Raw genomic sequence first — 15,302 nt, 5'->3', positions numbered from 1 at the left:
TTCGTACACACAGAAGCTGTGTAGATAACATACAGTGCATCCGGAAAGTATTCACAGCGCTTCACTTTTCCCACATTTTGTTATGTTACAGCCTTATTCCAAAATGGATTAAATTCATTATTTTCCTCAAAATTCTACAAACAATATCCCATAATGACAACGTGAAAGAAGTTTGTTTGAAATCTTTGCAAATTCGTTTTTTATAAAAAAGCACATGTACATAAGTATTCACGGCGCAATACTTTGTTGAAACACCTTTGGCACCAATTACAGCCTCAAGTCTTTTTGAGTATGATGCTACAAGCTTGGTACACCTATTTTTAGGCAGTTTCTCCCATTCTTCTTTGCAGGACCTCTTAAGGTCCATTAGATTTAATGGGGAGCATCGGTGCACAGCCATTTTCAGATCTCTCTAGAGATGTTCAATCGGCTTCAAGTCTGGGCTCACGCTGGGCCACTCAAGTACATTCACAAAGTTGTCCTGTAGCCACTCCTTTGTTATCTTGTCTGTGAGCTTAGGGTCATTGTCCTGTTGGCAGATGAACCTTCGCCCCAGTTTGAGGTCCAGAGCTCTCTAGAGCAGGTTTTCATCAAGGAGGTCTCTGTACATGGCTGCATTCATCTTTCCCTTGATCCTGACTAGTCTCCCAGTTCCTGCCGCTGAAAAACATCCCCACAGCATAATGCTGCCACTACCATGCTTCACTGTAGGGATGGTATTGGCCAGGTGATGACTGGTGCCTGGTTTCCTCCAGACATGAGGCTTGCCATTCAGGTGAAAGAGTTCAATATTTGTTCAATATTTGGGCTGAGAGTCCTTCAGGTGCCTTCTGGCAAACTCCAGGCAGGCTGTCATGTGCCTTTTACTGAGGAATGGCTTCCGTCTGGCCACTCTACCATTCAGGCCTGATTGATGGAGTGCTGCAGAGATGGTTGGTCTTCTGGAAGGTTCTGCTCTCTCCACAGAGACACTCTGGAGCTCTGTTAGAGTGATCATCGGGTTTTTGGTCACCTCCCTGACTAAGGCCCTTCTCCCCCGATTGCTCAGTTTGGCCAGGCGGCCAGCTGTAGAAAGAGTCCTGCTGGTTCCAAACTTCTTCCATTTACGGATGATGGAGGCCACTGTGCTCATTGGGACCTTCAATGCTGCGGAAATTTTCTGTTCCCTTCCCCAGACCTGTGCCTTGATACAATCCTGTCTCGGAGGACTACAGACAATTCCTTGGACTTTATGGCTTGGTTTGTGCTATGAGATGCATTGTTAACTGTGGGACCTTATATAGACAGGTATGTGCCTTTCCAAAAAATGTCCAAGCAACTGAATTTACCACAGGTGGACTCCAATCAAGCTGTAGAGACATCTCAAGGATGATCAGTGGAAACAGGACGCACCTGAGCTCAATTTTGAGTGTCATGGCAAAGGCTGTGAATACTCATGTATATGTGCTTTTTTTGTTTTTTATTTTTAATAAATTTGCAAAGATTTCAAACAAACTTCTTTCACGTTGTCATTATGGGGTATTGTTTGTAGAATTTTGAGGAAAATAATTAATTTAATCCATTTTGGAATAAGGCGGTAACATAACAAAATGTGGAAAAAGTGAAGCCCTGTGAATACTTTCCGGATGCACTGTAGATCTGCACATAATATGGCGACAGTGCACTGGCCATCGGAATTTTAACAGGATAAAGGATACGACAGCGAGATGGCTGATAATCTCTAAAAAAATTATTGATATTAGAATACGTTTCATCAGAAAACGATGGATTAATCCAAATGCTTACCTTGAACAACACACACTCTTGGTTGGCATAGACGTGCAGTTGCCACACAGACACGATGGATTTTGCAACAATATCGCCTCCTCGCCTCTCTGATCGTCTTCATTTTGATGTACATTTTGAGTAATGTCTTCTATATTAGCCTCCTCGCTTACGTTGCGGTCGGGTTCAAATTGAAAAGGCTGAAGACTGTAGTTAATATCGCTGCAGGGTCGCTGGAGTGTGCAGATTAAATGACTTTTAAAAAGGAACCCGTTTTAGATTTGTTTTCTTCATATTTCCAATTTTGCTGTTATAAGATGGGAAATTTTTTTTTTTTTTTTTAAATCCAAGAATTCAGGATTTAAATGTTTATTTTTTATGAAACAGTCCATCTTTGTTTTGTGGAAATTGAAAAAAAAAGGATGAGAAAAGGGGAGGGGGGTTAGTTTTTAGTTTTCTTTTAAGTAGATATGAATTGAATGGATGATGCATGTATTAGACAAGTTTTCCACATATGTTTCTGTCCTAAGGGCTTAATTTAACTAACTACAAATTGAGTTTACAGTATTCATTGTTTAACTGTTTTGGTCTAAGGTCTTTTCCTGGATAGACACATGATGCATTAAAGGCCTATGCCTATAAGATCATAGCTTTTTTTTTCCATTTAAAGCATTATGAAACTGTATTACATCCTCATTCTAATTAGCACCATTATGCCATTTTAGGGTCTATTTTTCTCATCAAAGTATAGTACTGAAGCTGAAAAAAGTAGCTGTTGACTTTAGAATATTGCATTTGAGCCAACAGGATAAAACAAGATAAAACAGTTGCTAGTGAAGGATATATAAAAACAGCATATAACTGAAACCTTTGCTATGGTAATATTTTAACCAATCTGCTTTTTTTCTAGTATATTCCCATGCCAGTACTTTATGGCATATTCCTGTACATGGGAGTAGCCTCTCTCAGTGGCATTCAGGTGCATACACACACACACACACACACACACACACACACACACACACACACACACACACACATATATATACACACACATACACACACATTGACACAGACATAATTATTAATGTAGGTAATTGATTCCATGCCTACTCCTAAACCTAACTCAAACCTAAACCTCCATTTTTTGTTTTTTTAAATAAAAAATGCATTTAAAAAGTATTTTTCCTCATGGGGACCAGCCAAATGTCAGATATTCCTATATTTGTGGGGACACTGCAAGGTATAAAAACATAAACAACCCCCATCCTGACCACACATACACATTGCTGTTCATTTCTATGTTTATAAGTTTCTTTAGATTACATTTCCTCAGTGTTAATGTAAAACATCTTAATCATATCGTTTAGTTTTGGGAGAGGATGAAGCTTATCCTGATGCCTGCCAAGCACCAGCCAGACTTTGTTTTCCTCCGCCATGTACCTCTGCGCCGGGTGCATCTTTTCACCTTAGTCCAGATTACTTGCCTGGCTGTGCTCTGGATCCTCAAGTCTACTGTGGCAGCTATTATTTTCCCTGTCATGGTAAGATCTATGCTTTTTTCTGTCCTCCAGATTCATGGATTACAGTATATTAGAAAAAAAAGAATACATTGGTATTGTATTAGATATCAAGCAGTAGTCATTCAACTTGTATAATTTTGTCCTTTCGTATTACTCCACTTGTCATATGTATTTAACATTGACTTTGAGCCTTTTGGCAGAGTACAATCCAATATATGTTACATGTTAAAGTTGCCAATAATAATAAGACTAAATTTCTAAAAGTTGCCCAGATGGTTGTGAGAGATAGTCATAGGAAGGAGAGAGAGAGAGAGAGAGAGAGAGAGAGAGAGAGAGAGAGAGAGAGAGAGAGAGAGAGAGATTGATTGATTGATTGATTGATTGATTGATTGATTGAACTAAACATACAAAGTTTTGTAACAATTGCCAGTGCAGCAAACGCTACACAAGCAGCAGTCATTCAAACCATGAATGGTGCAATCATAAAAGGTTGAAAATAACAAACTGCAGTGCCAAAGCAGACATGTGCCACAAAAATTAAAGAGTCATCAAACATATCAACTGATATCAGAGCGCCAAAACCATTAGATTAACACCCACCTTGACATATGTCAGGGTGACTCAAATGAAAGGCAAACATCTTCAACATTTTGACACATGTCCATCTAGACATCTAACATTGCCTAGATATTGGAAAAGCATTGTATGGAAATACTTGTGAGACATTCTTTTTGCATTTTCAGTTTGTTGGTATATTCAAATTTTAAACCTCTTATCAAAGTGATGGAGTTCATGATGACCTAGGGAAGTGGTAGCTCAGCAGTTAAGACATTGGCGTTCTGATCGGTAGGTTGTGAGTTCAAATCCCAGCACTGCCAAGCTACCACTGTTGGGCCCTTCAGCAAGGCCCTTAACCCTCAACTGCTCAGGTATAAATGAGATAATTGTAATTTGCTCTGGGTAAGGGTGTCTGCAAAATGCTGTAATGTAACTTGGAGATATGTCTTATTTCCAGATCCTGGGACTGATGGTAGTGAGAAAGATGCTTGACCTTGTCTTCTCCCAGCATGACCTGGCCTGGCTGGATGACATCCTCCCTGAGAAGGACAAGAAGAAAAAGGATGACGAGAAAAAGAAGAAAGTGAGAAAGAAAAGAGATCATGACAGTGATGAGGAGGTTAGTGAACAAATAAATCCTGTTTCGCTAACATGCTTTAAAACATTCATGTGCTCTGATCTGTTTCAATGCTTTGTAATTAATCACTGCATTTTTTCACTTTCTTTTCACAGTGCTGCTAAAGAGGCACTGTGTAACGTTTACTGCAGTCTGTATGAGTCATTTATTTAATCTACAGTTCCTATGTAGCAGTCCCAGCATGACATTTGATTTAGTTGGTGTGTCCTGCATGTATACTCTGCTAAATGTTGTGCGTTTACATAAATTTAAGTGTATGGCAGTAGATTGTGGTTTCTGTGTCTCTCCCAGTTGAAATGTCCCGGTGATAGTCTTCCCTCAGTGAAGATACCAAAGGAGCCACCAGAATGTACATCATCCTCCTCCCCTGACCCTAACTGTGAGTGAACCTTAAAGTTCCTGCTTCTGATGTCATAAATAGCTATGTCTGACATGATGTATAATCTGATATGGTCTGATATGGAGTGCATATGGTGTATGCACCTCTGGGGTTGGGGGTTCGATTACCGCGTACACCCTGTGTGTGAAGAATTTGCATGTTCTCCCCATGCTTCTGGGGTTTCCTCCAGGTACTCTGGTTTCTTTCCCCAGTCCAAGGGCATGCATTGTATGCTGATTGGCATCTCTAAATTGACCATAGTGTGTGAATGGGTGTGTGCGCGATTGTACCCTGCAATGGTTTGGCACCCCGTCCAGGGTGTCCCTGCCTTGTGCCCTTGGTTTCCTGAGATAGGCTTCAGGCTCCCCCTTACCCAGTGTAGGATAAGTAGTACAGAATATAATGAGGAAACAAAAGGAGAGCATAAACTCTCAGAGGCCTTAGCATTAGTAGTGCACTGTGCAGGTAGTGACCTGCCCTGAGTGACTGGAGCTCCAGGGTTTGTTTTTGCTGAAGACTGATGAATTCACTGATTTAAGCAATGACCACAGTGAGGACAGAGGTGGGAGAAACAACTATGGTGAAGCAGAGAGGCAGAATGACATCCTCAGCTGAGCAGGGAAGCGGAGCAATGTCTTCAGCGGTGCAATGTCTTCAGTGAGCAAGGAGGAAGCGCAATGTCCGATGTGGGGCAGGAAGGGTGGGAAATGGCTCCAGTCAGGATGGGAGCCCTCTCCCCAATAAACTGGTTGCACAAAAAACCTGTCTGCTGTATCCATGTTTAGGTGAAGCGTTCTGTCTGCAGCCCCAATGAGAAGGAACAATGGGTTAGGAATACAGGACAGGCTGTGGGGTCTACTGAGAGCATTGTGGTGGAAGCAGAAGGGGTTCTATGAGGGGAGCTGGTGCCTGGGGAACTGGTAGTGGAACAGGAGACAATGCTGAATGGGCTGGCTAGGCTGGGGACTAGGAGACATCTGGGTAAGCTGGGCTAAAATACAGTTCTCAGTGTGTTCAAGGAAATCACATTGGCTAGAGAGGGCCAAAAGTAGGGGATTTGATTCTGCTGGGTCCACATTGGCCTGATCATTCTGTTACAACCAACAAGGTATTTGGGATCCAGAAGTAGAACACATTATTGATGGAAAATTGCAGGAAGAGATGTTTGATGAAGGAGCGTGGCTTGGTGCATCTGTCAGGCCAGGATTTGAACTTGGCTTGGCGGCATCAGAGTCTGTGAACCATAGGGAAGGCGAAGCAGGGCTGCGTGTAGGAGTATGCAGGCAGGCAGGGTGAGACACGGACTACGTGTACAGGAGAAACAGGATTAAACAGGGAATAAAACATGAGGAAACAAAATCAGAGCATTGTAGCATCATGCAATATAGTATGACCAGTCTGATGGATAGATAAATAGAGTACTTGTAGAGCTGATTAGATAGATAGACAGACAATCAATACTTGTAGAGTTGATTAGATGGATAGGGTGCCAATGCTTGTAGACTTGACATCACTAGAATACCCCTAACACAATTCTAATCATTGAGCTGAGTGTTTTGATATGTCACATGTTTATGTTGTGGTAGTTTTTGTGATTCCACTTACAGTGGGGGAAATAAGTATTGGATGTGTGAACTTTTTTTTTCAGTAAATATATTTCCAATGAGGCTATTCACATGATATTTTCACCAGACATCAGTATTAACTCAAGAAATCTGGAAATATAAATAGTTTGTCACGTAATGGAGGCATAGACAGAAGCAAATGCAGGTATGGCAGTTTAATGAAACAACAACAAGGGTCAATCGATCAGGCAAACAGTCCAAACTAGGCAAGGCAAAGAGACAAGGTCATAAACAAGAACAAGGTCAAAACCAGGATAAATGAACACGGTAATAAGGCTTTGTAACGACAGAGATAGAAGGCAACTGAGCGTATACTTCACAAAGAGTGAATGCATAGAAGGTCCTTTTAAAATGTGGTCATAATTGTGCTGTGAAATGGATGCAGGTGTGCATGATTAGAATGAAGGTGAGTGTTCTGGGAACTGCGGTCCATGGCGGCCATATTTGTAGGCCACAGTGCAGGCTGGGAAATGTAGTAACTGGTTTGCTGTGATATGACAGAACCCCCCCCCCCCCCTTCACAGCCCCTCAGGCCCCGAGGCAGACATTGTCCAACAGACAGAGGGGCAGGCTCACCAGGGCCACCAGACAGCACCCAGGTCTGAGAAGCTGGGTCATCAGCTTCAGCAGGGCGAGAAGGCAGAGCGGCATCCTCAGTAGAACATGGAGGTAGAGCGAAATCCTCAGCGGTGCAGGATGGCAGAGAGACATCCTCAGCCAAGCAGGAAGGCGGAGCAATGTCTGAACCAAAGCCTAGCATAGTGACATCCGAGGCTCAACAGGGAAGAAATGCGGAGCTCCTGGCCGCTAAGCAGGGATGCTGAGTGACGTCCTCAGTGGAGCAGGATGGCAGAGCTTGGTTGGCTGTGTCATCAGTCTCAAGCATGAGAATAACTTGGTTGGTCGTGACATTGGCTTTAGGCCTGAGCAGAACTTCAACTGCTAGCTGGAACTTGGCGTGGAAGACCGTCTCTTCAACCTCTAGCTGGAACTTTGTGTGGGAGGCCGTCTCTTCGACCTTGGTCAGGAACGGGGCTTGAAAGGCTGTCTCGTCGACCTCGGACAGGGACTTGGCTTGAGAAGCCGTCTCATCCACCTCGGACAGGAACTTGGCATGGGAGCCCGTCTCTTCAACCTCAGTCAGGAATGTGGCATGGGAGGCAGTCTGTTCGACCTCTAGCTGGAACTTGTCGTGGGAGGCCGCCTCGTCAACCTCTAGCTGGAATTTGCCGTGGGAGGCCGCCTTGTCGACCTCAGTCAGGAATGTGGCTTGGGAGACCGGCCCTTCGACATCAGACAGGAACGTGTCTTGGGAGGCCGTCCCTTCGACCTCGGTCAGGAACCTGGTGTGTGAGTCCGTCCCTTCAACTTCGGACAGGAACGTGTCTTGGGAGGCTGTCCCTTCGACCTCGGACAGGAATGTCTATTGGGAGGCCCTCCCTTCCACCTCAGACAGGAACGTCTATTGGGAGGCGTCCCTTTGACCTCAGACAGGAACGTCTACTGGGAGGCCGTCCCTTCGACCTCGGACAGGAATGTGTCTTGGGAGGCAGTCTGTTCGACCTCTAGCTGGAACTTGACGTGGGAGGCCGCCTCATCAAACTCAGTCAGGAATGTGGCGTGGGAGACCAGCCCTTCGACATCAGACAGGAACGTGTCTTGGGAGGCTGTCCCTTCGACCTCGGACAGGAATGTCTATTGGGAGGCCGTCCCTTCCACCTCAGACAGGAACGTCTATTGGGAGGCGTCCCTTTGACCTCGGACAGGAACGTCTACTGGGAGCCCGTCTCTTCAACCTCGGACAGGAATGTGTCTTGGGAGGCCATACCTTTGACCTTGGACAGGAACGTGTCTTGGGAGGCAGTGCCTTCGACCCCGGAAAGGAACATGTCTTGGGAGGCCGTGCCTTCGACCTCGGACAGGAACGTGTCTTGGGAGGCCGAGCTTCCGACCTCAGACAGGAAAGTGTCTTGGGAAGCCGAGCCTTCGACCTCGGACAGGTACGTGTCTTGGGAGGCTGGCCCTTCGACCTCGGACAGGAACGTGGCTTGGGAGGTCGCCTCGTCGAACTCGGACAGGAACTTCACTTTATGCTGGAGCTCTGGAGATGAGAAAACCTCATGGGTCTCGTGCTGGAGCTCTGGGGAGGAAGTGCCCATGTTGACCTCCAACTGGGGCTTTGGAGAGGAGGTCGCCACAGTGCAGGATGGGAAATGTAGTCACTGGTTTGCTGTGATATGACAGAATTCACAACATTAAAGTCCATAAATTAAGTTATGTGTAATAAAGTGGAATGACACATGAAAAACCTATTGAACACACTAACTGAAATTTATTTAATACTTAGTGGAGAAGGCTTTGTTTGTAATGACCGCTTCAAGACACTTCCTGTATGTAGAAATTAATAGGCCGCAGTATTCATGTGTGATTTTGGCCCAAACTTCTTAACATATTGTCTTTAAATCTTGTTCAGTTGGATTCAAGTCAGGTGATTGACTGAGTCATACTAATGCCTTGATTTATTTATTTATTTATTTTTTGAGTTTCCTTTGCTGTATTCTTTGGATCGTTGTCATGCTGGAAGGTCCACCCACGTCTCATCTTCTTCATGGATGGCAGCAGAATCTCCTCAAGAATCTGCCGGTGAAGGGCTCCATTCATTCTGCCAGTACCACGTGATGAAAAACAGTCCCACACCATGATGTTTCCACCTCCAAACTTGGTATAGTGTTTTAAGGGTGATGTACAGTGCCATTTCTTCTCCAAACTTGGTGTGTAGTACGACAGCCAAAAAGTTCAATTTTGCTCTTGTCTGACCAGACTACACTCTCCCAGTATTTCATAGGCTTGTAAAATGAATTGTAGCCAACTTTAAACGAGCTTCAACATACCCTTTCTTTAGTAATGGAGTCTTGCGGAGTGACCATGAGCAGTGGAGTGCATTGCCTAATTTTTTCTCTGTGATGATGACACTTGCTGCCTCCAAGCGTTTCTGGAGCTCTTTCCGAGTGGTCCTTGGCTTTTGGGCTACTCTTCTGACTATTCTTCTGACTCCCTGGTCAAAAATATTGCGAGGAGCTCCTGTGCATGGCCGGTTGATGACAGAGTGATGTTGCTTCCACTTGCAGATAATGGCCCCAATGGTGCTTACTGGAGGATTCAGAGGTTTTGAAATATGTCTGTATCTGATTCCATCAATGTTTCGCAACTTTAAGGTTGTGCAGGTCTTGGGAGAGCTCGTTGCTTTTACCCATCATGAGATATTTCTTGTGTGACACCTTAGTATCGAAAAGCCTTTTTTATAGACCATCAATTTACTAACCCAGCTGATATTAATTTGCACAGATTGGAGGTATAATTATTTTCTAACTACTTATGGATTTCAGCTGATTCCTTGCCTTACCTTGCCTTGGAGAACTGCTTTTCCTTAGCGTGTTCAATACTTTTTTCCTGTCATTCCACTTCATTACACAAAACTTTTTTATGGACTTTAATGTTGTGAATTGTATATATTTGTGGTTTTCTTGAGTTAATGATTATGTCTATAGCCTCATTGGAAATATTTGTAATGTTGACATGTTCAATACTTATCTCCACCTCTGTAGATAGATAGATAGATAGATAGATAGTTCACAAAAAAGTAGGTTTGCAAAAAATCCAGTATGGTAGACTTTTTTTCATGGCAGAAATGAAATCGGAGATATACTTTTTGTTTGTCTTTACCCAAAGATTGAAATGATTTTGATTACTGTAGCGCTACTGTGTGGCCAATTGGGGCCAGACTTTGCGACGGTCTACCATTCCTCAAAGTTTCAAGTCTCTAGGCCTCATGGTTTAGTCTGCATGATCAGTTTTAGGGCATAATAATAATAATAATAATAATAATAATAATAATAATAATAATAATAATAAGGGCGCACAGTGGCTTAGTGGTTAGCACGTTCGCCTCATGCCACCAGGGTCTCGAGTACCGCCGGGGCCATGTGTGTGCGGAGTTTGCATGTTCTCCCCATGCTGCGGGGGTTTCCTCCAGGTACTCTGGTTTCCTCCCCCAGTCCAAAGACATGCATGGTAGGCTGTTTAGCGTGTCTAAAGTGTCCGTAGTGTATGAATGGGTGTGTTAGTGTGTATGTGATTGTGCCCTGCGATGGACTGTGTACACCGCCTTGTGCCCGATGCTCCCTGGGATAGGTTCCCCATGACCCAGTGGGACAAGTGGTATAGAATATGGATTTATTTATTTATTTATTTATGTTTATTTATTTTATTTATTTATTTTTAATTGTCAGAGCAAGCCTGGCCTGTTGAATGTGTTATAACTCCTGTTCACCTTTCCTCAGCATAACTCTGCACATGAAGATCTCCTGCCATCCATCTCCACCTCAGCCACTCTCCCATGTTTAGGTGGAGCCCAGATACACGGGGATGGATTTACCAGCAGCAGCATGAGACTGGCAGTGAAACCACATTACGTTGAAATAAGAATCTTTGTTGTTTGGGGGGAAATGTTTATTAAAGGTGGAATAATACAGGAAAAAAATTATGTCTAACCTAAAACTTCTTGTGCTTTGCCTTAGGTGTCTAATGAATATAAAATTATTTTCATCTCTAGTGAACATGTGAAATTTTATAAACAACAACTGCTTAGGTCAGTTAACAGCAGCCTTTAAATTGCATAGCACATAAATGAACTTCAGAACTCTCTACTAGAAGAACACCTACTATATAACACAATAATCAGTCATTTATTAAATAAAACACAACGTCAGGCTTTGGTGTTGCTTTGTGCGTAATAAAACCAGGTAATTGAATCTGAAAATAATCTATTTCTTCAGTAGACCCTGGATTTAATTAAAAAGTAACTATAAGAATGTACTAAAAGTAACTTAGATTGAATGTTGACTTAAAATATATATTTGAAGTTTAGCAGGATTTAAAATCAACTTATGTGTTACAATATTAACATATGTTTGAAATTGTTAGTTATTGTTAGTTGTTTACACTAATTCCTCTATTTTAATGAATGTACTACAGTGCCCTCCACTAATATTGGCACCCTTGGTAAATATGAGCAAATAAGGATGTGAAAAATTGTCTTCATTGTTTAACCTTTTGATCTTTTGTTTAAAAAAAAAAACAGAAAATAAACTGTTTTCATGAATATCAAACAATTGCAAATAAAACACAGGCTTATCAAAAAATACCTTTGTGAAATATATGTGTGCAACAATTATTGGCACCCTTTTAGTCAATAATTTGTGCTACCTCCCTTTGCCAAGATAACAGCTCTGAGGCAAGGGATTTGAGACCATTCATTCATATATAGAATCTCTCCAGATCCTTCCAATTTTAAGGTCCAAACTGGTGGACTCTCCTCTTCAGTTCACCCCACAGGTTTTCTATGGGTTTCAGGTCAGGGGACTGGGATGGCCATGGCAGGACCTTGATTCTGTGGTCAGTAAACGATTTTTGTGTTGATTTTGATACATGTTTTGGGTCATTGTACTCCTGGAAGATCCAACAACTGGATATTTTAAGCTTTCTGGCAGAGGCAGTCAGGTTTTAATTTAATGTCTGTTGATATTTGATAGAGTCCATGATGCCCTGTATCCTAACAAAATGTCCAGGTCCTTTGGCAGAAAAACAGCTCCAAAACATTAAAAAGTCACCACCATATTTAACCTTGGGCATGTGGTACTTTTCCATATGGCTATCTCTCTGTGTGCACCAAAACCAACTCTGGTGTTTATTGGCAAAAAGTTCTATTTTGGTTTCATCTGACCATAGAACCTGATCCTATTTGAAGTTCCAGTGGTGTCTGGCAAACTGAAAACACTTGGTATTGTTTTTTTGGATGAGAGTACAGGCTTTTTTTCTTGAAACCATTCCAAACAACTTATGGTGATGTAGGTGACTTCAGATTTTAATTTTGGAGACTTTCTGACCCCAGGATGCAAGTAACTTCTGCAATTATCCAGCTGTGAACCTGCTCTTCACAGTGCGTTGAGACAATATAGACACACATCCTCTTCTTCTAGGTTGATTCATAACATTTCCAGTTGACTGGAACTTTATTGCCCTGATGGTGGAAATAGGCATTTTCAATGCTTGTGCTATATTCTTATAGCCACTTCCCATTTTGTTAAGCTCAACAACCTTTTGCTGCAAATCACAGCTGTATTCCTTAGTCTTACCCATTGTTATGAATGACTAAGGGAATTTGGCCCATGTGTTACCTCATATTTATACCCCTGTGAAACAGGAAGTCATGATTGAACAATTTCCTGTTCCTGGTCAAACAGGTGTACTAAAAAAATGTAGAATATCAGTGGGAACATATTTCAAATATATCTTTCTCATATGAATTCATAGGGGTGCCAATAATTGTGGCACACCTATATTTAATGAAGTTTTTTTTTTTTTGATAAACCTGTGTTATGTTTGCAATTGTTTGATATCCATGAGAGCAGAGAGTTTTTGTGAAAATTCAAAAGGTTAAACAATTTCACAGCCTTCTTTGCTCATATTTACCAAGGGTGCCAATATTAGTGGAGAGCACTCTATGGGTGAATATGCAGTCAATTTGTGAAGTCATGTAATGTATGTTAGAAATAAACATATTTTAAAAATCAAAAAATACTCTAATATTGGAATCTTCCTCTGTATCAATTCAAATCAGTGGACTCCTGAAAAAAACAAGCTAACATCAAGGAAAAACGCATTCTGAACACATAAAATAATATGGTTATATTGAAATAATTATGCACAAATACAGGTGCATCTTTAAAAAAAAAATAGAATAGCTTGGAAAATATTTCAAGATTTTTTTTTGTTTGTTTTAATCTTGATTATGGCTCACAACTCATGGAAATCAAAAATCCAGTATCTGAAAATATTAGAATAAAGAATGTATTATACAGAAATGTCGACCTTATGAAAAGTAGGTTAATTTATGCACTCACTACTTGGTCAGGGCCCCTTTTGCACAAATTACTGCATCAGTGCAGCATGGCATGGAGGCAATCAGCCTGTGGCACTGCTGAGGTGTTATGGAAGCCCAGGTTTCTTTGATAGTGGAAAACAAGTTTTTTAAGTAGTGTCTAGACCACCACCTTTAAACACAAGCACTTGTCAGTGACTACGTTTACATGGACAGCAGTAATCTAATTATTGACCTTACTCTGATCAAGATAATAATGTGATTAAGGTGTTTACATGAGTCACTTTTAGAATATTCCTGTCATGTTCCCGTTTGACATGTTTTAGAACATAATTAGATTAACAGCCCATGTCATTATGTCACCGCGCCACGCCGTCCAACATCCCTCCAGAATTTCATGTATCAACATACAGTTCGTCTTTGTTATGGTACCGTATACAGTTTTGGGTGTTTTTATTAAAAAATTTTTACAAACGCTTTAAGTGCAGTTAATTATTTGTCATGCTATACATGCTAATAGACAACTTCTTGAAGCCGTGGGCTATGTCTCAAACCGTGTACTTACCGTCTATATAGTAGCCGAGATACATGTATTTTTCCCCACTACAGGCCTATGGTAGGCAAATATGCGATTTGGGACGCAGCCGAACTCTCTTGTTCGACGTAAAATGTTGAGAACTGCCGTGTGTGATCGTGTCCTGTCGCAAAATGCGGTGAAAACTCTCACTCGACGTTCATAATGTGATTAAGGTGTTTACATGTCTGTAATACACGTCCATAATGCGACTAAAACAGGAGTACTCCACATGTCTTAATTCGATTAGAGCTTAATTTGAATATGACCTTAATTAGATTAGATTAAGGTAAGTAAAAATTTTGCTGTTTACATGATAGTTTCTTAATCAAACTATGGTCTTACTCGGGTTAAGATTGGATTACTGCTGTCCGTGTAAACACAGCTAGTGTCATTTGTTAAAATGGCTTTCACCTTAAGCAGTTCATAAAATATCATTTGTGTTATAACCACAGGAACGAGGGGACCCAGAAGCAAAACACAGACACAAGGAAGAACCTTAAACGGGTATTTTTCAATGTTGGGAGGATAGGATTGTGTGGTGCGAAGCGTGATCGAAGCCGGGATTCGCACACGTATCTGCAGCGCGGAGGTCGGATGCTCAGTCGACCGGGCTGACGGGCTGGTGGCGAGGACGGGGTTATAACTCTGGTTGGTGAATCGGTGTGTCACGGGGAAACGACGCTGAGCAGACTGTGAGCAAGCAGACAGAGCGAACGTGCAAACGTGCACCTGAAGCACAAGGAAAACACAGAGGAGGGCAACAGGATTAAGCGACAAAAAAAAACAACACTGGACAACAAACACTGAAAATAAGCGCGCGTAGGCCTGCGGTATTATCGCACTAGCCGGCACAAACTACTGCGGTTAAACCAGAATGAAAGCACAGTTCATGAAAGCACAGTTAATCTAGCCGCACATAAATTTTAGGGGCGCGGCTTTTACAAACTTAGCGGTAACGGCACCGAAAGCAGAAAATGAGCGTCAGCGATATCTTACATAACAAAGCAAATTAACCATGATCATTTAAATTAAGTAACACAACCAAAAATTGACAGCATTTCTGAGTTTACAGACTAAACTTTTTTTAAAATAATTCTTTATATTATAAAGTTTACATTATAAGTTTAAATACACGTTGTAAAACATTAAGCTGAATAAAAATACATTTGCTAAAACTTTCACTTTTGAAAAAACTATAGGGTTATTGTTGCTGCTGCTGTTATTATAAATCTAAACATAAATACATTTTAAAACGTGTAGATGGTTTATTAACAGAAGTCTGACAATAAAATATTAATA

At 41.7% G+C, this 15,302-nt stretch overlaps 1 protein-coding gene across 1 annotated transcript in view; it reads left to right on the top strand.

Annotated features, from left to right (window-relative positions):
- slc4a5b (solute carrier family 4 member 5b) overlaps positions 1-13,259 on the top strand; it is a 55,303-nt gene extending 42,044 nt beyond the window's left edge. The window contains exons 19-23 of the mRNA XM_053687061.1: positions 2,675-2,743; positions 3,135-3,308; positions 4,303-4,464; positions 4,774-4,861; positions 10,827-13,259. Coding sequence (XP_053543036.1) covers positions 2,675-2,743; positions 3,135-3,308; positions 4,303-4,464; positions 4,774-4,861; positions 10,827-10,831 — 498 coding nt within the window. The 3' untranslated portion in view covers positions 10,832-13,259. The remainder of the gene's footprint in view (positions 1-2,674; positions 2,744-3,134; positions 3,309-4,302; positions 4,465-4,773; positions 4,862-10,826) is intronic.
- Positions 13,260-15,302: the final 2,043 nt, after the last annotated feature.

This window comes from Ictalurus punctatus, chromosome 16 (genome assembly GCF_001660625.3).
Source record: "Ictalurus punctatus breed USDA103 chromosome 16, Coco_2.0, whole genome shotgun sequence".
NCBI classification, from domain to species: domain Eukaryota; kingdom Metazoa; phylum Chordata; class Actinopteri; order Siluriformes; family Ictaluridae; genus Ictalurus; species Ictalurus punctatus.
The sequence above is the reverse complement of the archived record's forward strand: the minus strand, read 5'-3'. Positions and strand labels throughout refer to the sequence as shown.